Source organism: Argentina silus, assembly GCF_951799395.1.
Source record: "Argentina silus genome assembly, chromosome: 1".
In the NCBI taxonomy this organism is placed as follows: domain Eukaryota; kingdom Metazoa; phylum Chordata; class Actinopteri; order Argentiniformes; family Argentinidae; genus Argentina; species Argentina silus.
In genome coordinates, this window is record NC_139655.1 from 17,533,563 (window position 1) to 17,558,950 (window position 25,388).

The 25,388-nt window shown below is 40.4% G+C and overlaps 1 protein-coding gene across 1 annotated transcript; it reads right to left on the reverse strand.

Moving 5' to 3' along the window:
• Positions 1-1,401: 1,401 nt before the first annotated feature.
• Positions 1,402-25,241, reverse strand: hs2st1a (heparan sulfate 2-O-sulfotransferase 1a). The gene is made up of 7 exons (XM_083665289.1): positions 24,818-25,241; positions 5,559-5,797; positions 4,841-4,926; positions 4,335-4,473; positions 4,028-4,125; positions 3,449-3,606; positions 1,402-3,284 (listed from the first exon to the last, which is right to left on the reverse strand). Exons 1-7 carry the CDS (start codon positions 24,939-24,941, stop codon positions 3,058-3,060), a joined length of 1,071 nt encoding a protein of 356 aa, XP_083521415.1. The 5' UTR covers positions 24,942-25,241; the 3' UTR covers positions 1,402-3,057.
• Positions 25,242-25,388: the final 147 nt, after the last annotated feature.

Sequence of the window (25,388 nt, forward strand, 5' to 3'; positions counted from 1 at the left end):
GCCCCAGAGGTTTATGTAAGACGATGCTGAACTCTCCATGTCACTCAGGTGTGACATATCATACATAGGCCCTTATGAAAGGGTGGAGACAGTTTCAGACAATTTCCAATATCAGCTTTTCCAATCACAATAAGCTTTTGAATACACTATGTGAGAAAATCACCCCTAAGTCCTCTAGGCTGACAACTGTGTTTGGTGGGTTTGATGTGGAAATTAGTTGGTTTTCTGCATGATTTCCTTCCACCACTATGTCAACAATACAGTAAGGGTGTTATTGTTACATGTTCCCTCTCAGCTCCCCCTTTCTGTCTTTATGGGTACTTCAAGTTTTCAGTACAAGTCCATGATCAATTTGGGTATGTGATGGACAGTCCTTATCAGAGCAGGTCCCAGAACTGCCTAGTAAACTCACCAAGGTAGTCTCACAATAGTTCAGGGAGATCATTGACTGCAGGAGACACTAGCCTAATTTAAGACAGACTGGAGGGTGTAATGACACCTCTGACCTGGGATTTGCCTATTACAGCAATAGTGAAAACAAATAGACAGGAATATAAAAGGCCAGATATAGTTATAGAAGCCAATGTGGACCTAAAACACTGAAAATGTGATTTCTAATAAAGGGAACGCCATGTGTGGTTTAAGAGGACAGGAGTGCTCCCTTTCTATTGGGTCACAGGGCCAAATCCAGGAAGCTTGATATGAGATTAATCAGAGATTGGTTCAGTTGATGACTTGCAAAAGATTACCTGGGTAGAGCTTATAGTGACACACTGCTTCACTGCACAGCCCTGTCACTTACTGTATGCTTTCCTTTACAGCTCCAGTCAAAGCAAGTGGACAAATCATTCCACCTGTCTGGCATGGAGAATAGAGAGAGTTAGCAGAGAGAATAGAAGCCCTGGAAGCACTGAACCATAGAGTTATATCCCTAGAGGGCGCACTCCACTACATATACTGTGATTATATGGGGAGCCCCATGTGATCAACTTTCATCATCTTTTGTGGTTTGAGTGAGTGTAAATCCAATGCTGTTGAATTACTGCCACCTGCTGTGCTGGAGTGTCCATTCATGTATCAACAGAGTTCGAGTGTTTCACGTCAGTCAGAGGAAAGAAATAGCACCAGTAGATGGCATCATGCCCCTGAAAGCCATTTCAAATCTATAGATGAACCTATTGAATAAGAAGAACATGCATTAATCCAATTGGCTGATGCCTTCCCAGTTTATCGGAAGTCCCAACGCAGCTGACTACAATGGCGCCACTCATACTGTCACAAATTCAGTTAATGGGAAAGATGGCATGTGCCTTCTCTAGGATATACTGTAACTCTATGAATTCTATTCTAACACGCTGCATCTATTTGATAGGCATTTAGTTAAAAAAGCATGCAGTCACAGGCATTTCAGTTTTTTAATGTATGTATATTTTTGGAAATGAAAATATGAGCAGGACAAAATCATGACAAATGTGAGGTTGACATTCCAGCAGAACAAACTGCAACAGAAAAAAACAACTACGTGGGTCTGTCTTTGCAGTAATTGTGTTTAGTCAGGAAGGCACAATATGCAGAGAAACCAAAACTTCAAGAGTAGCCTCTGTATATATAACATAGGCCTTTACATGAGAATCTCTGTGGGATTCACTTTGGCCCACTACCTCCCCTCAACATCCTTTTTCACCGCTTCATGGGAGATTCAGCCCTTCTTTTATTCACCCTGGATCAAATCCCTTTGCTTTTCGTACCTTTGCCCCAAGGTCTAAGCCAAGGCTTGAATTGTTAAGAATATCACTTTTTCATGTTATTGGGCTATTAAAATGTAGTCATTGAGGCTGGGTTGAGATAGGGAGAGGGACTGCACACAGCCTCTGCTTGGTAGGCAACCTATAGGCAGTCAGGAGGGAAAACCAAAACTGGTGACAAAAACAGGACAAAGTTAAATCTTGAATCAGAAATAAAGAAATACAAATAGTTACAGCTTGCAAGGAAACAGAAAGACAATGAAATTATAATAATCAAGCAGCTGAGCATTGGCTTTATGAGCACTCTCTGGGTTCAACGGTAGCAAAAAGGCTTGGAACGTAAAAAAAAATAAAAATAAAAGCATGGAAACAAATTATCTCAAGTCATTAATATATGTCAAGAAAATAACAGGAAATTAAAGAAATTTTGTTCATACAGACGGCCCATCCAAAGGTTAAATAAGTACATATTAAGTTCATAGCACTTGAAATAAAATAGCCTTTCGTTCCAAAATGAATTGGAAATTAGTTATATGTACAGCAGCAGAAACATCTGTCATCTGTCTTTTATAGTTTAATTACATCATGTGTAAACAGCTCCCACATCACCTAGTCAAAACCAACTAGGTAAAAGTGAACAAGAGTCATAGAACAACAAAATGACTACAGTATAAAACACAGAATAGTACCACAGTCATGAACAGGGTGTTTCTCCATTACCCTAGTGATAGTCCATACCAAGATAAAACAGTAGTCAATTAGTATGAGGGGTTGGCCATTGAACCACAAAAATGATACCCTCTTTATGTATATTGTCTTCATAGACAACAATAGTATTAGAATTAAAAATACAAGAAAAAGGCAACCAAACAGAAGACAGCCAATAAAAACACTCCCTCTGGATGGAGAACACTAATCATGAGACCAGAGAAAAAGAGGATATGGACAGCTGCCAAGTAGACTGAGCCAACTTGTCTCCAGCCATGTGTCCAACACCACACCACTCCAATAACCTTTCTCCTGGAAGTGAAAAAGGAGTCCTGGATGTTAGTAGGAACATGACCTTTTGGCACTTGCAAAAGAAGCAGGGAGCTTCCTGGTTCTGTTAGCTACTATGGAGATGGAACAGGAGTTGGAACAGGTCAGTTTCATGGACAACATTCACAAACTGCTGACTAACGTCCAACACATACAGTCCCATCGACCAGCTAAATCTGTTCTTCGGCCGAGATAGCTCCCTCTCCTTTGCCTCCCCAGTGTGTGTGACTATGGCATGATGCCTGGATGAAGGTTCTGACCCTCTGTGTTTGTCTCAGTTAGTTTTGGGATAGATCTTCTCGTAAAAGAAGTTCTGCGCCAGCAGATAGAGTTCACCGTCCTTCTCCCTAACAGCGTGGGCTCGAACGAACTGGAACTGCTCCAGGGCAAACTCATAGAACTCATTCTCCATTTTCCAGATGGCTGACTGTTGCAGCTTGGCGATGGACTCCTTGGTGGGCGGCTTCTTCTCGCTTGTCTTCCTTAGATGGGATTTCTTCCCTGTGGTAAAGAACAGGTAAAATATTCAGTAAAAGCAAAGTTAAATGGTGAGAGGCACCAGTGCACTGTGCATTGTTATAGCTGTGAACAATGGTGAGAATGAGTTGGATTAGCAGTCAAAATGTCTATTTAAACTACAATACACCTTGGTAGCAGGTTGGTACCTGTTTTGTAGAGCTCTGTAGCACCCCTGAAGAAGCGCGGCAGCGCCGCCTCCAGCATCATCACAAAGTCCTCCAGCTCTTCAGTCACCCCCACCAGCAGGTACTCATTCACCAGGTTATACTTGGCCTGCTCCAGGGCCCAGTGACTGCCCACATTCCTACAGCCCAGGGAGGGGAGGATAAATGGGTGATGGTAGGAAGGGGGAAGGGAGAATAGGGGGATAGGGAAAGGTAGGGGAGAATGGGTGAGAGGATGGAGGGAAATGGAGTGGGAGAGGGGAAGGGAGGGAGGGAAAGAGAGAGAGATTGATACAGATCACTAGGGAGCAAGAGCACATCAAGGCTACCAGAGGAATCAAAGAAACATTGAGGGGAAATGTGTAACCTTAGTGCCAGCACTCTAAGCAGCAGTACAGTGTAATAGAGGTAGGTATGGTATTAAGCAATACTATGTATGTTCTTTGTGGGATTTGATGTCATACAATATACCAGCGCTCTAAGAAGTGTGTTATGCAGTATAGGTAGGTGGTTTGGATAGGTTGTTGATAGTGAGGGTCTGTGATATAGAAGGGAACATACCAGCACTCAGAGTAGTGACCACAAAAGAAAGGGATCTGCAGCCAGAGCTTCTCTGGAGCGCAGTCTGAGCCTCCCGCCGACACACACTCATCAAAGGTCTGCAACACACACAAACCCCAGTGTAAAAACAAAGATAGCTATGGTGGTATGTTTTAAAATCTAACAGCAATATAGGTCCCCTGTCCTCAGGGGAACTACACAATAGATAGCAATGCCTTTTCTGTTTTCAAGAGTGGTTTACAGTGTTGATATGGAACGACACTGAACATGTGAACAGATGAACACACAGCGTTATTATGGGATTGACCTTCTTGTCCCCCTGTTTCCTGCGTCGCAGACCTGGGCGGTAGTCGTCCCCAAAGCGCAAGAAGTAGTAGTAGGACACAAGGCGCTCAATGGGGTCCCTGATGACATTAATGTAGATAGGCTTCTTCTTCACCCCAAACCTGAAGTCAAGAGAGTTTTTAGTTATGATAGATAATAATCTGGGTTGATTAATAATTTACGTTATCCATCTTAAGTAGTGTATTACTACAAGGTTGACCAATAGTTATGTTGCTACTGTTTAATGGAGCGGAGCGTTAGAATGACAGATAGAGATTGAATGCGTCCAGCTGCCATGATGCCCTATTTCACATGATTCAGAGGTGCATCTTTTCCATTCCAAGAGTTTTTATATTGCCAGCGTTCAGAATGTTGCACTCTGCTGATATTCTGTAAAACCACAAGGTGGAGACATAAGAAGTGTATGCAAGTCTCAATCTGGATGGTGGATGTGCTTCTGTAGTGGTCCTTTTGCTGAGCAGCTCTCACTTTGTGAAGTCCAGAAAGGAGACGTGTCCATGGTAGATTGCTGGCTTCATCTCCCTCCACTCTGTCACATTCTTCACAAACCGGACCTGAGCAGGCAGACAAAATAATAAACATATGACATGAGCCTACTTGATTCCTACCCTATTCCTGAGCCTACCCTCATTCTTTCTATTTCTCTATGCCGTCTCTTCTTCCTCACTCCCTCTCTCTAGATCTTGTTCTCCCTCTTTAACTTTCATTCTCACCTCTCTTTACTTTTCAACTAAAGAGCACCTGTCTCAAGGGCATGGAATTCCATTATAGCATCCTCTAAGTAGGTACACACTACGCTAAAGCTTTGGCTATGGTTAAAGCTTTGGCAAGTAGCTTCCTCTGCACAATAGCATTGAGGGCTATAGCATCTAGTAGACTTCACATGTGAAGGGTATGCAAAACATTGTGTGAGAAGAAAGAAAGAATACACACACACACACACACACACACAGACAGACAGACAGACAGACAGACAGACAGACAGACAGACAGACAGACAGACAGACAGACAGACACACACACACACACAAGATGCCCCTAGTGGTTGAGTGTCACAACACATAAATCATAATGGTCAAAACGTTCTAGCATCTACAGAGTGGGGAATGATTCCCCTCTCTTTCTGTTCAGCTATCCAATTAAGTCCAATAATAGGATGACCCCCCACTACAGTCTGGCCTCTCACCTGGTCCTGCATGGACATGACAGGGTTGTTCTTGGTGGTGTTGATGTGCAGCACATGGTAGTGGTTTTTGGCACAGAGGTCATAGGCGATATTGGTGAAGGAGGTGCTGGCCGTCTTGGGGACTCGGTTGTAGATGACCACTATGTCCTCGCCCATTGAGGGGACCTCCCGCTCCCGCAAGCCATCCTGCGTGTGTCGCTGCTCAATCTCACGCACTTCGTGCCGGGCGATGGCCCGCTCTGTAGAACAATAAGAAGAAGAGGAGGAGTCATAGGGATAATTCAACCAAATTCACTATTACTAACTATCTATGACTACTATATCCTACCACTACCATTGTTTTGCACTCAACTACCCAAAACTGAACTGCTACACTAAGTAAAACATTTGGTCACGGACACTCTAAATCCAGTATTTTCTGTGTATCCATAAAATTGGATAGCCTAACTTTGCAACTTGGGAGAAGTATCTATTCAATGGACAAAAAATAAATCCCTTCCTCTATTGCAGTGCATGACTATGCAGACTTGAATAACCTTGAATTAAATTAACCTTGTCCCCAGGCTATTTCACACAGTGCATTAAGCCTGGAATAACAGCGAGTCAAAGCTGGCCTTTGTCATTATTTGATTTCAGTAAATTACACAACTGGCTCCGAATCACAAACGTGTGGTACGCAAGCACTGGGGGGAGGTGTTGTGGGAGATGATTGGTTGGTAGATTACGCCGATTAAGCCAATGGCCATGCGACCAGCAGATTCTCCTGGTCATTGTATTGTAAACAAAGGCCAACTTTGATATGTTGGTCCACCAGACCATCCGAACATTTGGGCAAAAGTGTGCGAATGATATTTGGGGCGGAAGTGTGGGAACAACATTACAGATAAATAGACAATTGGAGCCATATCACTAGGGATTTCCAGGTCTAAATCAGTTTAAGATTGACTGATGGTGACAATGCCTCAGGTCTGTGCAATAACAGAACACTCAAGGACCTAATACTCGTGGGATCTCGGACCAAAGCCAACCTGAGCCAAGCCTAGCCATTGAGACAGGCAGGCTGGCAGCTGGCACTGAGGGGCAATTAAGATGTCATCTGTGATCATGCTGCCTCCTCAGCCCCACAAACACACTGACCCCCCTCCCTTACGCCCTCCCAAGCAGCTGTTAAAGTCCTACTGATCAAAGCTAGTGCTAACTCATACACAACTGTGCGCTAGCAACTGGTGCTAACTGTAATCTGGTCTGTGACAGGTGGCAGTCTGAGTGGTCGCCAATGACTCCCATAGTTAAGCGATACAGATATCCATCCACACACATCATCCAAAGCAAACAGCTGTAAAAGACCTGTATTTTCTGACCATTTCCGACTTCATATTAGATGCCTTTCTCAAATCAAATCAAAGTTTATTTATCAAATATACAATATACAGGATACAGTGCAATGACATGCTTATGACTATGCTTTCTAAAGCATAGTCAATTCCCCAGTCTTGATATCGGGCCCAAGTCACGCTCTACCTGTAACAAATTAATCTAGATCTTTCCCTACCCTTGACAATAATGAGCAGAACTATCAAAACATGCCCAAGACCACTTGGGGTATGGTGTTCTGTGCCAACAACAAACTAGGCAAGGAGAGCTTTGTTGTAGTCCATTGTGTTAAACATGCTCAGCTCAAACCACTGTATCAGTGAGAGCCACACACACTTAGGCTAAGCTTAATGGTCCCCTCTGAGGTCATTTCATTACTGGACAAAAGCCTTCTTTGTAGAGCTGAATCACTTTGGCCACACAGCATGCCTCTATTCATTCCCCATTTCCGTTGGTTCCCCCTCATCTTCATGCATTCAAGGCTAATTAGGACGGAGGCGAGAGTCTTAACAACTGTAATAAGCCTATTATTCTGAATTCAAATTCTAAAAATGCCAACAGAGCTAGCAGTATTGACTAAAAATAATTTCACGGTTTATTAGAGTTACCCATTTTAAATCATCATTCATATTCACCTCCAAATTTGCAATATGACAGGTTGTCATGTATTATAGCCATCTCATAAGATCTGATGGGATAATAAAACTGGGGAGAAGATGATCCTTTCTCCAGGCAGCTCATAAATCCATCATACTCTGGAGCTCTTCAACCCTGAGGAGGTTAGCCCCGAAGCCTAGACTGCGGGTAATAGAGATTGGATATCACCTGTATGAGAGGCCTTGTATGGTTCTGCTTGAATAGCAATGGATTGCAAAATCAATGGAGGATGACCAGGGGGAGATCTAGGTTGCTGCTGTAATATTTGAAGCACTGGTTTTATATATTTTTTATATATATACACAGCTCTGGAAAAAATTAAGAGACCACTGCAAAATTATCAGTTTCTCTGGTTTTACTATTTATAGGTATGTGTTTGAGTAAAATGAACATTTTTGTTTTACTCTATAAACTACTGACAACATTTCTCCCAAATTCAAAATAAAAATATTGTCATTTGTCACAAAATAAAAACATTTATTTGCAGAGAATGACAACTGGTCAAAATAACAAAAAAGGTGCAGTGTTTTCAGATCTTGAATAATGCAAAGAAAACAAGTTCATATTCATTTTTAAACAACACAATACTAATGTTTTAACTTAGGAAGAGTTCAGGAATTAACATTTGGTGGAATAACCCTGATTTACAATCACAGCTTTCATGCATCTTGGCATGCTCTCCACCAGTCTTTCACATTGCTGTTGGGTGACTTTATGCCACTCCTGGCGGAAAAATTCAAGCAGCTCGGCTTTGTTTGATGGCTTGTGACCATCCATCCTTCCTCTTGATCACATTCCAGAGGTTTTCAATGGGGTTCAGGTCCGGAGATTGGGCTGGTCATGACAGGGTCTTGATCTGGTGGTCCTGCATCCACACCTTGATTGACCTAGCTGTGTGGCATGGAGCATTGTCCTGCTGGAAAAAACAATCCCCAGAGTTGGGGAACATTGTCAGAGCAGAAGGAAGCAAGTTTTCTTCCAGGACAACTTTGTAGGTGGCTTGATTCATGCGTCCTTCACAAAGACAAATCTGCCCGATTCCAGCCTTGCTGAAGCATCCCCAAATCATCACTGATCCTCCACCAAATTTCACAGTAGGTGTGAGACACTGTGGCTTGTAGGCCTCTCTCTAACCATTAGACAACCAGGTGTTGGGCAAAGCTGAAAATTGGACTCATCAGAGAAGATGACCTTACTCCAGTCCTCCAATCCTTATGGTCTTTTGCAAACCTCAGCCTGGCTCTTCTTTGCTTCTCGTTGATGAAGGGCTTTTTTCTAGCTCTGCACGACTTCAGCCCTGCCCCTAGGAGCCTGTTTCGAACCATCCTCGCAGTGCACTTCACCCCAGCTGCCGTTTGCCATTCTTTTTGTAGGTCACTTGATGTCTTCCTACGGTTGTTGAGTGACATTCGAATGAGTTGGCGGTCATCCCAGTGAGTGGAGAGTCGTTTTCGCCCTCTGCCGGTCTGTAGCTTTGTTGTCCCTAATGTCTGCTGCTTGACCTTGTTCTTATGAAATTTTAAGGATGGAAGCAACCTGACGCTCACTGTATCCCTCTGCCAGTAAAGCCAGAATTGAACCCTTCTTTTCCTCACTCAAAACTTTTCTTTTCAACTCTTTTGGCATGGTCAATAGTAAAAATGTTTATTCCAATTACTTTTGAGGTACTACTAGAACTGTTTTTGCCATCCAGCTGGTCCTATTGCAAGAGGATAGTGATGACCACAGCAGTGGTTTTTATACTTTTTCTCATTAAATAAGATTTGTTTCAGGTGATCACCTACTCAGTACCTCATTAAGTAGAATGAGGTGTGCCTGTATTGGAATTCAACAGACACTGGAATGGAATGGCTGCCATACATGTAGAGATGCTGATTGAAGAACATTTTGGAGTGGTCTCTTAATTTTTTCCAGAGCTGTATATATATATATATATATAATATATATACATACATACACACACACACACAGGTGTAGATGTGGCCTGTGGTGTGGTTTCCTCTCCAATTTCATCACTCATGAACATTCAGGCAGGTAGCAAAAGGAGTGTGTGACTGACTGAGGGGGAAAGTAGAGCAGAGATGCTGAGTCTCTATTGGTCCCCTGTATAACCATTATTCTGAACAGTTTCATTAAACTTCAAGCATGCCATATCAGAAATGCTTCATCAACGTCTGCATAAGTGTTCTCAGTATGTTAAAAAGAAACAAAATCAGAGACACATTCTTTGTCATGTTTGGGAAGAAATTACAGCGGCAGTGGCACCATGAGTCACTATTTAATTCCTTAAGTGTTCTTTTTAGGGAAGATTACTGTTTCTGGGGGGACTTTTCCTGGTTTGAGACACAACTGCTGCATTGATGCTCTATGAAAGCTCTCATTCATGTCCATCCTGACCAGCTGAGGTCTAGACAGCTGGGTGAGAGAGGACAGGGACTGAGCTGGGTAGGGAGACAAAGCAGAACATGAGAAACTACAACCAAATGACCAATATAGTGGAGACATTTCACTAGTTCCAATATCAACAGAGGTGCAGTGGAGTGGCCTATGTGTCCTGTTTCTAGACCTAAAAGCCAAGCTATAGAATGTGGAGGTAGATTATTTTCTGGAGGCCAGGTTTTTTGCTAAGTACCCTTATCGTTCCATATGAGAGTTTAAACAAGCTTTTTTGTGAACCCAGACAAAATATTCTTGTGTCATTGAAAGCAGACAAAACATGCCCTTGTCAGTGAGAGAACTTCTGCAGCCAGTTTTCAGGAACATTGTTTTGTGAAAGGGTCTTGTGACCAGACGGTCTGTCACTATAAGAAAGTTAACCCTGCAGACCTCAAAAAAAGGCCTCTTCCTGTGAGAATACATTTAGGTCCATATATATTTAGACTCTGACACAATTTTTGTTATTTTAGCTGTTTACCAAAAAAGTTACAGTTATATAATGAATATGGGCTTAAAGTGCAGATTCTCAGTTTTAATTTAAGTCTGAAGGTATTCACATCCAAATTGGAGGAAGGGTTTAGGAATTACAGCTCTTTAATATGTAGCCCCTTCTTTTTCAAGAGACCAAAAGTAATTGGACAATTGACTCAAAGCAGTTTCATGGACATGTGTGGGCTATTCCTTTGTTATTTCTTTATCAATTAAGCTGGTAAAAGGTCTGAGTTGATTCCAAGTGTGGCTTTTGCATTTGGAAACTGTTGCTGTGAACGCACAACATGCGGTCAAAGGAGCTCTCAATGCAAGTGAAACAGGCCATCCTTAGGCTGCATTAACAAAAAAAATCCATCAAAGAGATAGCGGCAACATTAGGAGTGGCCAAATCAACAGTTTGGTACATTCTGAGAGAAAAAGAATGCACTGGTGAGCTCGGCAACACAAAAAGGCCTGAATGTCCATGGAAGACAACAGTGGTGGATGATCGCAGGATCCTTCACATGGTAAAGAAAAACCCCTTCACAACATCTAGCCAAGTGAAGAACACTCTCCAGGAGGTAGGCATATCATTATCCAAGTCTACCATAAAGAGAAGACTTCACGAGAGCAAATATACAGGGTTCACCACAAGCTGCAAACTATTCATAAGCCTCAAGAATAGAAAGGCCAGATTAGACTTTGCTAAAAAAACATCTAAAAAAGCCAGCCCAGTTCTGGAACAGCATTCTTTGGATGAAACTAAGATCAACCTGTACCAGAATGAAGGTAAGAAAAAAGTATGGAGAAGGCTTGGAACTACTCATGATCCGAAGCATACCACATCATCTATAAAACACGGTGGAGGCAGTGTGATGGCATGGGAATGCATGGCTTCCAATGGCACTGGGTCACTAGTGTTTATTGATGATGTGACAGAAGACAGAAGCAGCTGGACGGATTCTGAAGTGTTTAGGGATATACTGTCTGCTCAGATTCAGCAAAGTTGATTGGACGGCGCTTCACAATACAGATGGAAAATGACCCAAAACACACTGCAAAAGCAACCCAGGAGTTTTTTAAGGCAAAGAAGTGGAATATTCTGCAATGGCCGAGTCAATCACCTGATCTCAACCTGAACGAGCATGCATGTCACTTGCTGAAGACAAAACTAAAGGCAGAAAGACCCACAAGCAAACAACAACTGAAGACAACTGCAGTAAAGGCCTGGCAAAGCATCACAAAGGAGGAAACCCAGCATTTGGTGATGTCCGTGGGTTCCAGACTTCAGGCAGTCATTGCCTGCAAAGGATTCTCGACAAAGTATTAAAAATGAACATTTTATTTATGATTATGTTAATTTGTCCAATTACATTTGAGCCCCTGAAAATAGGGGACTGTGTATAAAAATGGTTGCAATTCCTAAACGTTTCATATGACATTTTTGTTCAACCCCTTGAATTAAAGCTGAAAGTCTGTGCTTCAATTGCATCTCGATTGTTTCATTTCAAATCCATTGTGGTGGTGTACAGAGCCAAAATTATGAAAATCGTGTCACTGTCCAAATATTTCCGGACCTAACTGTATATGGGAGCTGTGCGGTTTAAGCTTATAGCGTCAGTGTCACTGCAAGCTGAGGAAATACACACTATGCGCTAATCACAGTTACCTTGTATTTCTCTCAGTAGTCTGTGGTGGATGACTAGGATTTACCACTCTGTACAGTTCTTCGGAGGTAAGATTCAAGAAATAAAGTCCTGAGTAGCCACAATATTTGAGTCCGGTATTCATTATTGCTTGCAAACAAGAGACAAGCGCGTAACAGCAGCCCAGTGTAAATCCGAGGGTCTGTTCAGCGCAAGTCTGAAGAGGCGATTCTCAAGATTGTCTTTTATAGATATGAAACACCAAATGTCGGTGCTGCAAAGGCTATCACTTACGAGCTTGTGCTTACGTGAGAGGTGGCGGGAGGGAAAGAACAATGGGGAGACTTCCTACCATATCCTATTGATCAATCGGCGTTCAACATTTCACACTTCCACTATCCAGTTGGCAGGATGTGACCGTCTCTGTACTCTCCCTCCTACCCCCCAGCCCGGAATCACAGCTATCCATATGGTAATTATACAATGTTTCTCAGAACAATGGCGATAGAACCTTAGAGGTGTGGTAAGAAAGGACAACATGTAATCACAGTATTCACACAAGTTACCAGTCATATGAAAGTGTAGGTTCTTCAAACAGTTCTATCAATGTATTTTCCATAACAAGTCTTAAACTCATCATATCTGACTGACAGGTGTGCATATGGGAAATTCCACAGTAACAGAATGATGCTGGGGCTTAATGTTTCACTTTCAAACATGCTAAATAAAAACCCTTGATCGCGAGTTTAACAAACCATACAACTCTATGCACAAGGACTACTTCAAACAATTCCAACTTTAGAAAAAACATTTGCTTTAAGAACTGTGCAGATTAAGTTTGGTAATGGCATGACCATAACATCTCCCTCTTTTTTTTTTATGTAACCAGGTTTCACAAAAACTCTTGAATAAAAAAACTGTTGAATATCTGCTCTAAATTAAGATTCAAATGTCTGCAGAAAGAGTGGGGTGTTAGCTATGAAATGATACCTTGAGTCTGAAAATACAGTGCCCTGCATAAGTCATGGAAGAGTAAAGCATTTTGTCTTCTTTTGGCTCTACACTCCCAAGAGTTTGGATTTGAAATCTAACAATTACTGGAGGTTAAAGTAGAGATTCTCAGCTTTTATTTGATGGTATTTATGTACATATTGGTTTCACCATTCAGAAATTCCAACACTTTTTATGCACAGTCCCCCTATTTTAGGTTACCCAAAAGTAATGGGACAGATTCATCAAATGTCCAAATTAAGCACTAATGTTTAGTATTTGGTCGACAATCCTTGCATGCAGGGGCACTGCCTGAAGTCTGAGACTCATTGACCCCATCAGACACTGGGTATCTTCTCTGGTGATGCTCTGCCAGGCCTATATTGCAGCAATCTTCAGGTTTTTGCCTAAAATCTTATCATCAGAAAATGAAATGCATGTTCAATTGGATTTAAATCTGAAGATTGACTTGACCAGTCAAGACCTTTCCACTTTTTGCCCTTGAAAAACTTGAGCAGACAAAATGTTTCTGTAGACTTCAGAATACATTCTGTTGTTGCCGTCAACAGTTTCAAATCATCAATTAAGACAAGTTAGCAAGTTCTAGTGGCATACAGGTCCAAACCTAACACCACCTGCACCATGTTTCACAGATGAGGTGGTATGCTCTATTAATCTTATCTATCCACAATACCTTTTTCCACACCTCTGCAGGCTTTTTAGGTACTTTTTAGCAAACTGTAACCTGACCATTCTTTTTGAGGATAACTAGTGGTTTGCATCTTGCAGTGAAGTGTCTGTAGTTTGACTGGTGACGTATTCTGCGGATGTATCTCTGACACATTCACGCCTACCTCCTGGAGAGTGTTCCTGAACTGTGGGACAGTTGTATTGTTTTTTTTCTTCATTATGGTGAGCATTCGAGTAGAAATATACAATAGACACTGTCATTAAGGTAATAATGTATTATTTTATCAACTTATATATAACATTAAAAAAGGAAATTGATAAAAACTCACAAAACACAAGAAACATAAATCTGCCGTTAAAACTCTTCATTTAATGTGATTTAAATCAGTGAGATTTGTGGTTCAGTGTCTTTTTCTTCATAATACCAAAAGAAAATAGCCTACACTTTTGGTAGCAAAAAAACAGATTTTGAAAAAATGAAATACAATTAGGCCTCTGTCATGTACAGACACACGCAGAGACACCCAATCTGCTCCTAATTTGCCTCAGAGGTATCCTCTGCAAAATGAAAACCTTGTATATTGTCTGCAGCCGGTGTGGGACACCACACCATGTGTTAGTGTGCTCTGTAATGATGACGATAAATCCTTTCACATCCTTTTTGTAAAAGTTTTGCAACATGTATGTCATCATTCTCAATGGAAGTTAGTTGCCCTACATATTTGTGTGATTTGCTGGCTTTGCTTTCCCCACTGTACTCAACAACAATGAAGTCTGCATTTATTGGAGCATGAGATGAGGATGTTGATGCAGTGCTTGGTGAGGATGTTGATGCAGTAGTTTGTAACTACTCCTGTATGATTTCCCAATGTTTTTTGCTTGTCCCTGTAGAACCCTTTTAAGTTCCATGTAGAATACTTTGGGCTTCCATGTAGAACCCTCTGTAAAAAGGGGTCTACATGGAGCCCAAAACCGTTCTATATGGAACCCAAAAGGGTTCATTGAAAGGTTCCCCCACAGGGACAGCCGAAGAACCCTTTTAGGTTATATGTGACGATTTGGCAACAGAACTACCTGTTTTAATCACTTATTAATACATAAACTTGATATCAGTAAAAACACTACAAGTATTTGGCAGGTCTACCTATACTTCTTACTTTTGTTAAAAGTACTTTCTTACTTTCATTATCCTCACTCCTAATGAGGCAGAGAAAATAATAACTTTCACTTATGTGGGTTTTTAGTAACAGAATGACCTGGAGACTGGGTAATGATTCTTAAAGTTCTCAAACTGTTTCATAAAAACAAAATATAAAAGTGTTGATATTAGCTGGCCGTGGTCCATACTTGAACATATAATAGTGAGGTTTCATGTTTTTCTAAACACCGTTAAATACTTTTTCTGGTAGATTTTCATAGACGCTTTTCCATGTTTGACCATAAGTCAAAGCCTTTGCTTATCCCTATTCTTATGATGAAAGAGGGTTGAGAAATGTATTTCACTTAATTCCACAAAAATACGCACTCTCTCTTCTTCTTTCATTTGACACCCAATTTGATATGCTCTGATGAATTTCACATTTTGGTCCTCATGGGTGCTTTTACATAGAACTGCCCTATATACTGTATAGTATTTTACACTTTCCTACATTCTATCTAGTCCATCAGAAACAGGCAATTAGACAAGATTATAGGGCAATTTACACAGATGGTAGTTTCTAGGACTAATTCCATGGGCTGCTCTGTCTGGTAGACAATTGATTTGACCGGATCTCTTGGCAAGACTTGTCATTGACTAAGCAGGGGAGTTACATTTTCAAAGGCAGGTGCTCTTAATGGAACAAAATATCATCTGAATAATAACATTATCTTTCCAGAATTATAGAGGAATCTTTCTCCAAGTCCACCACCAAAGAAACGGTTTGACAGATGAATAAATGTAGTGAAAACCACAGCATACTAAATACAAACAGCTAACATGACAATGCAGATCTTGTTGTTACAACACATATTTGATTCTCTGCCCATAACACACTGTTAATAATGCATAGATAGGAGTCAAGGGGAAAATCCACAGGCAATTCAGGCAATTCTGCTGAGGGAAGCTATTCATAGGCCAGATGAGGAGGGATGGACAGGTTAATAGGACCAAAAGCATCACAGAGAATACCCAACAGAGAGTGCCTTCCCCACATTCAAAATGTATCAGTATATGGGGTGAGATCCATCATTTGCTGTCATTACTAAAAGTATAGAGCAGAGAGGAACAACCAAAACATTTTCCATGGCGTCAGTGGCAGGCAGTCCTCAATCCTAGTCCCCAAAAACTAGAGCCCATGAACAATTCATTGAGATAATTCATGAACAAGAACATCTCAAATACTGTATGCTAAATGTCCTTTCTGTGACACACACCACTTCTGTGGTAAGAGTCTGTCCCTGGAGAGTCTGCAGACTCAGTGTGCCAGTGGCATACAGTGCAATGCTGGAAAGAAAGTCTTACAAGGAGGGGCAGTAGATAAGAGAAACACTCAGTTTCCTATACAGTAGGTACAGGACTGATATACAAGATGCACTGTAGCAAACAATATGAATACTAAGGCAGTAAGGCAATGTTAAATGCAGGCAAGAGAGAAGTAGAGCAGTTCAGCCAGACTGCCTTATCCCCCTTTTCTCTGATGAAATTGGTTGTAAAATGCTAAAGGCATGTTTCTTCTCTTTGTGGAGGCTTATGATTTGAGCAGCCAGGGATTTAAATATTTCTCTGTTGAGATGAAAATTAAATCTTTTTTGCTCCTTTGATACAACTCAGCTCTGAAGCATCAGATATCCAATTTCAGACAGCCATCCAAAGACTGTTTGACCATAGGGGATTATCATCTTGCAGCAGCATCTCAGACTCCAGATAAAAGAGCTGTTTATGGATATTAACTGGCAAAGGAAAGAATCGGATGAAAGTAATATCATTATGTGTGATTGTGACAAAATAACAGCGGCTCTGTCTCTGAAAGGACGTTGATCAGTACTGATGGTAACCCGCCTCAAATAAATGCAGAGGGAAATTACACCTGCTTTCATGCATGCTTAACTACACAGACTAGTGGTGGGGGAAAATATCGATACAGTTGAGTATCGCGGTATTATTTTTCGTTAATCTCTATCAAGACTATTATGTATTTTTTTGCCCAGCCCCCTTTGGAGGACAACTTTATTCTTTATTTTACAGGCTGTGTTTTTTAAAAAAGAAAAACATGTTCTCCATATGATTCAACTGTAAAACTTTTATTTTTTATTTTTTTTAACAATATTGAATCGCAATATTTTGTAGTATCAAATCGCAATAGAGATGTATTGTGATAATATCATATTGTGATATAACATGCAATTCCCAGCATTAAGACAGACTGCATCATTTGTCAAGCCATACAAGGGAACACTGCAGGAGGGAGGGTGGTCTCAATTACATTCAGTGCGGAACAGTTCATAACAACGTGATTAGTCTGTCTGTCAAAGCTACAACTGCACATGAAAATGTAGCACATACAGAGTAACTTCACAGGACACATATTTCTCTATGTGCAAGCCAATGCCATAAATACACAATGAAGCTCCTAACAGCTAGAGCTCATGCCATTAGCACTATGCCCACACCAAATCCATTTCTGACACCTGCTTTTCCACGGAAGGATCCCCTCCATTAGGCACTCCAATGACATGTTCCAAAGCCGAGTGAGATCCACTCTGGCCCACAAGAGGTACAGTAGCCTCTGTAATGAATGCCAGCCGACTTATAGCATATGACTCAAACCTTTTTATAACCCTAGGGGGGCTAAATACAGCAATGTCGTGTCTGCCACCATTTAGCAAAGCTGGAGTTGAACTTGAGAGACGAGACAGAGCTGAAGTTTAAACCTTGTGGTAATAAAGGTAAGAGAAATGATTGAGTCCAGTGAGGATACAGACTAACCATTATTTCTTCTTTTGGCTCTATACTTCAAAAGTTTGGATTTGAATTACGATGAGGTTAAAAGTAGAGATTCTCAGCTTTTATTTGAGGGCATTTGTGTACAGGTTTCACCATTTAGAAATGACAACACTTTTTATACATAGCCCCCTTTTTTAGGGCAAAAGTGTTTAGTATTTGGTTGACAATCCTTTGCATGCAATAACTGCCTGCCACCTATTGACCCCACCAGATGCTGGGTATCTTCTCTGGTGATGCTCTGCCAGGCCTTTACTGCAACCTAAAATCATATCATCAGGAAATGAAATGCATGTTCAATTGGATTTAAATCTGAAAATTGACTTGGCCAGTGAAGAACTTTCCACTTTTTGGCACTGAAAAACTCCCTAGTTGCTATGGTATATGCAAACGCAAAGCCTAGAATCAATACTAGACATTGAGAGATCTCTTATGCCTGCACAAATGATGACCCATTGTTTTTGGTGCCCTGAAATAGGGGGACAGTGTATAAAAAGTTGTCATTTCTAAATGGTGAAACCAATATGTACACAAATATCCTCAAATAAAATCTGAGAATCTCTACTTTAACCTCATAGTAATTGTTTGATTTCAAATCCAAACTTTTTGAGTATAGAGCCAAAAGAAGAAAAAAATCACTGTCCCTGTTACTTACGCAGGGCACTGTATATCATGATAAAACCAAGCCTATTCAATATAGCTGAACCTCCTGCATTGAGATAGGCCCTCCTTGTGCATAATTGACAACATGCCAGTAGAAAGTTTGATATTGGAGCAGTTCTGTGTAAGGACCAATGAGGACCAAAATATGACATTCATCAAAGCATATCACATTGAGTGTCAAATGAAAGCTAAGAGTTTATATTTTGGGAAAATTAAATGAGAAATACATTTCTCAACCATCTTCCATCATAAGAATGGGGATAAGCAAAGGCTTTGACTTCTGGTCAAACATATGGAAAAGCTTTTTACGAAAAACTATCTACCAGAAAAAGTCTTTAAAAAGGTGTCAACAAATACATTTCATTTTTAGGAAATTAGTAAGTTTAAGAATCATTGTGTTACCAAAAACCCAAAAAGTGTAAGATATTTTACAATGTCTCTGCCTCATGAGAGGCGAGGATAATGGAAGGTAGCAAAAGTAAGAAGTATAGGTAGACCTACCAAATGTTTGTTGTTGTTTTTACTGATATCAATTTAACTGATGAATGAATAAGTGATTAAAACAGGTCATTCTGTTACCAAATCGGTAACGTATTTTATTTTTTGCTGCCCAAAGTGTCTTTTGGTATAATGAAGAAAAAGACACTGAAAACCAGAAATGTCATTAATTTAAATCACAATAAATGAAGATTTATGTTTCATGTGTTTTTAATCAATTTCCTTTTTTAAGTTGATAAAAGAATACATTATGACTTCAATGAGTGTGTCTATTTTGGATACATCATCATGTAAAGAATGACATTCAAATCAATCACATCATTCATCATCAATCTGTTACTGGATATAAATCCACTTCACTTACTGTAACTCAACAATCAAAATTAAGTTTTCAAACTCAAGGTACCATATGATAGCTAACACCCCAGTCTTTCTCCAGACATACAGTCATGAGAAAAAATTAGGACACCCTATGAAAACCTTTGTCTTCTTCAACATATTCAAACATATGGACATTTGATATTCATTTGAACAATATTGAAAAATTGAGGTAATATAACTAAACAAATACAACTGAAACAAATTATTTAAAAAATGATTGGTAAAATGTAATTAATAGAAATGCAATCTTCTTGTGAGGAAAAAGTTAGGACACCCCCACATTTAGTTCCACTTAAAATGCCTAAAATTATAATAAAGAGCACCACATCAGGTGCAAATGATTAGAACATCGTTACAGAGGATTTTGGAGGAGCCTGTCCTATTTAAGCCTCAGATATTTAGTTTGGTTTGCTCTTGATTGTTGAAGTGAGTTGCATCACCATGGCGAGATCAAAAGAGCTCTCTGAGGCCTTCAGAAGAAAAATTGTAGATGCATATGAGTCTGGGAAGGGATATAAAAAGATCTCCAAACTATTCGAAATTGGCCATTCCACTGTCCGGAAAATAATTTACAAGTGGAGAACATTTAAAACCACCACCAACATGGCCAGGTCAGGCCGCCCAAGCAAGTTCAGCCTAAGAGCTGACCGAAAGATGCTTAAAGAAGTCTCCAACAATCCCAGAATGTCATCACGAGACCTACAGGTATCTCTTGCCACAATTGATGTCAAAGTACATGCATCCACCATAAGAAAGAGACTGAACAAGTTTGCATTACATGGGAGGTGTGCAAGGAGGAAACCCCTGCTGTCAAAAAAAAACATCAGGGCAAGACTAAAGTTTGCCAGAGAACACCTAGAGAAAGACCAGAACTTCTGGAACAATGTGCTTTGGACAGATGAATCCAAAGTTGAACTATTTGGGCACAGTAAGAGTAGACATGTTTGGCACAAAACCAAGACAGCATTTGAGAACAAGAACCTCATACCAACTGTGAAGCATGGGGGTGGAAATGTCATGGTTTGGGGCTGCTTTTCTGCAGCAGGGCCTGGTCAGCTCACCATCATAGAATCCACTATGAATTTTGTATTGTATCAGAGGGTGCTTGAGGAAAATGTGAGACCATCTGTTCGAAAGTTGAAGCTGAAGCAGATGTGGACCATGCAACATGACAATGACCCAAAACATTCCAGTAAATCTACCAAGGAATGACTCAAGAAAAATAAATTGAGAGTTCTGGAATGGTCAAGTCAAAGCCCGGATCTTAATCTTATTGAGATGCTGTGGATTGATTTGAAACTGGCTGTGCATGCAAGACACCCCTCGAACATCACACAGCTGAAAGAATTCTGCAAGGAGGAGTGGGAAAAACTTTCTCCCAATTGATGTCAGAGACCTGTAGACAGTTATAAGAAACGTCTAATTGAGGTTATTTCAGCCAAGGGGGGCAATACTAGCTATTAGGGCATAGGGTGTCCTAACTTTTTCCTCAGTAGGAATTGGCATTATTGTTAATTTTTCGTTAAATAAATGATTACAAAGTTACATTTTCATAGTTTTTTGTTCAATTACATCCCCTTTATCTATAGACATTGTTAGAAAGAAGATAACATATTGATATGTCCATATTTTTAAGAGAATAACTTAATATTTTGGGGGGTGTCCTAACTTTTTCTCATGACTGTATTTGAATCTTAATTTGTAGCAGATATTTTGGGGTGGAAAACCCAGGAAGATTTTTGGGTCATTCATTACCAAACTTTGAATCTGCACAGTTCTTAAAGTACATTTTATGTTTTTCTTCCATTTTCGTGTTGTATGGTTAGTTAAACTTTGCTATCACAGGTTTTTGATTGACATATGTTTGTTACCGTGGAATTGCCCATTGCACAAATGTTCATGTTATTGGTGTATGTTCAGTCAAAATTATTTCAGTCAGTATGGTTAAGAATACAGCATAATAAGGGATGAATGGTCCAAGATATGGACCAGAATATATCTGTTTGGTCATAACTACTACTGATGATGTAGCAATCCTTTTTCACTGTACCTAGCTGGGCATTTCATAGTAATAATAATCCACGTTGTGGATCTAGCGATGGCCAGGTCCTTCCATGAATTAATTTCTGTCCAGAGCATTCAGCAGTGAGTAACGGGGCATGGCAATAGAAGAAAGTTCAGATTCCACTCTCGAGGAGGTTATGGCACAGACAATGAATACATGTTGAAGAAGCATCCCTACATCACATCTACATTTCACATCATCTGCACCCTTTCTTCTCTTACACAGGGCATCTCTTTTAGGGGTTATTTTATGGGGCTGATTTTCTATTAGGACAGAATAGAATATCAAAGCAATATCCTGTAGGAATCAATTTCCAAACTCAATTTATCGCATACCAAGATGAGGCACAACACTCAAATATTGCACAATGGAGCTTGTATGATTTAAGCCATTCTTAATTACCCCTGGGCTGAATGGGTGTCACTGGGAACCTTGGGCACTATTGCTTGTTAGAGAAACAGGGTAAAAGTTATTCTGTAGGCCTAACTGTTTAATTTTTATGAAAAATAGATAACGTCCTCCGACAAGGGGGTCTGGAGGTGGACCAATGAAAAGAAACACCAATGACAACCAATAACACTAAACAAGCCTGTTGTAACATAGGGGGGACTGGTGAGACGTTAAATTCCAGTTGCATGAGCCGTGAGATGACAGGTTTATAAACAATGTTTCTATTTACACAGCTCTTAACATAGCATGACTCCCCTCTAGGGTTACGGCCAATGGGGAGAGGGTCAGCCCCCCATGGGTCCATGCATAAGCACCTCAGTTTTCCCCATCGTCTGTGCTACTGTTGACCTAGCATACTGGGAAATATGTTGTCAGATAACACACAACACTTGCGGATACAGAGATAATTATGGTATGATTGCAATCTAGGAGGGTTTTAATTAAACTTCTGACAATTAGCCTGAAAACAAATCACAGTGGCTTCTCAGCTGGAATCTTCTAATGAGAAAAGTGATTGAACCTCAATACCAAGTAACTAGCTATGACACCAGAAAAAAAAAAAATATATATTTTGGAAATGGACATAATTTGTAATAAAATAGCCTAGTTATAACAGAAATATCACTTGCTTTCATAGTGGACTGGAAAAATGCATCAGCACCTGGTTGAACAGTCAGGGGGTGTCCATAGTGTCATGCTCCTTAAACCTCAAAACTATTTGATTATGCAGCACATAATTCACGTCTCCAGTATACAGACGTCTCCTCCATCTAGCCATCAATCAGTGGTATTGCCAAGTCATCAAATTCTTGGAGTAGACTGTAAGGGGAAAGACAGGTATTTAGGTCCCGTTTCAGAATCTTATGTAGACCAAGGCTTGTGCCCAAGAAGCATTTGGATGTCAACTCTATTTGAGTTACTATTTGCTTTATTTCTACTCAGCCAAAACATGTACAGTGCCTAAAGAAAGTCTACACACCCTTTCAAAAATGTTCACCTTTTGCTGTCCTAGAGCCTGGAATCTAATTAAATTCCTTAAATCAGAATACATTAAATCAGATTTTTTTTCCTCACTGATCAGCACAGCCTGCTGGATACTTTCAACTTCATATCTCAAAATATGTCAATAATTGATTACAAATGAAAAACAAAGAAGACCTGTTTGCAAAAGTCTACACACCCCTTGCTGTGGCTCTCCTAATATAGCCTCCTCAAATGCAATGCAGACTTCAATAAGTGACTAAATACGTTTAATTGAGTACACCTGAGTGCAATCATAATAGTTCACATGATTTCGAAAGAATACCCTTGTCTTTGGTGGGTCTCTCCTTTGAAAAGGAATCAATAACACACTGCGTTGATCAGGCTGTCACTACGAACTCAGCAACATTCTACAATTTCTCTTGATCCTGACAAACTCCCCAGTCCCAGCTGATGACAATCATACAACTATTCTTCACACAACACATTTTTTAGTCTAAAGAATCTTGATAACTTTTATTCAATATGCATAAAAGTAGGATCAAATGTGCATCACTCTCTGAATTTTTTGGGACTTATGAGGTGTTTCCTACTCTGAGAGGCTTGATAACTACCGGCCCAGGCATCAGGGTAGCATTCTTGAGCAATTTTATCCCATCCACACTTTCTATAAGCACTGTGCAATATAAACCAAATACTTGACAACAACATTCACCAATTCACAAACCATACCATCAAAATAGGGGGTTGTTTGAAAAAACATTCTTTAGGAAAGTGCCCTATAGGCCTTAATTTTACAATGGAAAAAAAGGTTTCCATGGGACACTTCCCTGTATGTACATACAGTACAAGCATAGAAAACCATGTGCAAAGAGGACCTTTATGAAACAGGATGCAGAGTGCCTGCCCTATGACTGGAGTGGGGCCAGTTCAAGTCCTACTCAGGCAGTTCTTCCAAAAAATTGTTTGCAGCATGAGATAATCCTGCGGTCTCTCTGGCCATTTTTTGTGTGTGCTCCTGTACTGTTCATTATCAAGTTTATGAGTCGACTGCTTCTTGAGAGAGGAAGAATATTGTAACCAGAAATATGCGCTATGGCCTCTACCTAGAAGTATGCATCTTTTATGTCTTAAAAGGTAGTCCACGAGCCCTGTAGTGCAGGTCAATCCCCATGGTCCTCACTGAAGGTATTTTCACATATAGTCCTCTTTAAAAGAACCAAACTCATGAACCAAGAGGTGAAAAAAAATAAAACAACTTATGTATGTTCAACGCCCTTCTGTTAGAATGAGGACTATTGCTGTCTTGCTGCCATAGTCTATTTCAGCAGTGATGAGGTCTCAGTCCACTCTGCTTTCACAGTGCCATCATTCATTGGAACTTAGGCCAATTAAGTGCTTTGTACCTTGGGTGAGTTGCACATTGATTAAGTATGTGGCATGTAAAGCAAGCCCAGACGGCCAAGACAGTCATGCCAGGAAAGGACAAAGCGGTTCCAATGACAAGTGGACTGGGAGTGCTTTGCACTCACATTGCATCCAGAAAAGCGAACATAAAGTGAACCGAGCTCAGATCCTGAGATGGTCTCAGTTCGGTTAGCTTCAGAGGGGAGTTCATTTGGAACATTCACATATGCATGATAATGTTGGCAACCCACTTTACAAAATTGACTGAAAGGAAATGTGAGTGAAAATACCCTTAAATCACTACATTACCAATGACTAACTCAAACGGGGCTGATATGCTCTTTGATTTGCCCTGCAGTCATAGAAGTGCAAGCCTGTCATTTCCTAAAGATAATGATAATGATGCTTTCACTCACAAGTCAATCCAAATTGGTGGCCAAGTTGTCAAGGTGCATCTAGCAATGTTACAACTACTGAATTTCACAGACAAATACATAGCTTATATGCCTATGTTTTGTTGTCTGCAAATCGTGCAGGGTTAGTCTATTGCAAACCTGACCAGTCTTACCTAGCTTTCCCCGAGACTCCTCCAGCTTCTGGATTTGGTTCTCCAAGAAGAACATGGCCACTGCGAATGCCAACAGCGCCAGAAGCTGAAACTTAGGCGGCATCATGATCCTTAATAGCCCCATCAAACAATCCAGTGAGAACAAGTCATTCCATGTTTAAAAAAAAAAAAAAAAGGCAATATAACGTTGTCAATTACAAAGTGACTGACTGGCTGCGTATGGCCCTATGTATTTTAGATGTTATTGTCCTGTGTTTAAATCCCCGGCGGTTTTGTAGAACACACTCAGTTCCAACATATTGGTATCATAGAATAATATACTCTCATAAGAGTGAACTGCATAAAATCCAAATGCAGTGTTGATGTTGAATCGTTCCTCTAGGTATCAAAGGAATAGCAGCTGTACAAGCTTGTGTTCGTCTGTAGCAGCTCTGTCCTGTGTTCTGTCTAGCCTGTACGCATGTCTCTCTCAACTGAGTGACAAAAAGGCTATTGGCTGTACCAACAGTTCACAAAAATGAGCAGGCTTTTCATTCGTCAAAAATAACGCCTTTTGAAACGCGATTGGGCC

Bases quoted from the DNA above. Each gene is read 5' to 3' on its own strand.
- hs2st1a (XM_083665289.1), bottom strand. From the start codon at position 24,941: ATGGGGCTATTAAGGATCATGATGCCGCCTAAGTTTCAGCTTCTGGCG. The intron at 4,927-5,558 runs GTGAGAGGCCAG...CTGCCTGCTCAG, and splicing joins TCATGTCCATGCAGGACCAG to GTCCGGTTTGTGAAGAATGT. The intron at 3,607-4,027 runs GTATGTTCCCTT...CCTGGGCTGTAG, and splicing joins GGTCACTACTCTGAGTGCTG to GAATGTGGGCAGTCACTGGG.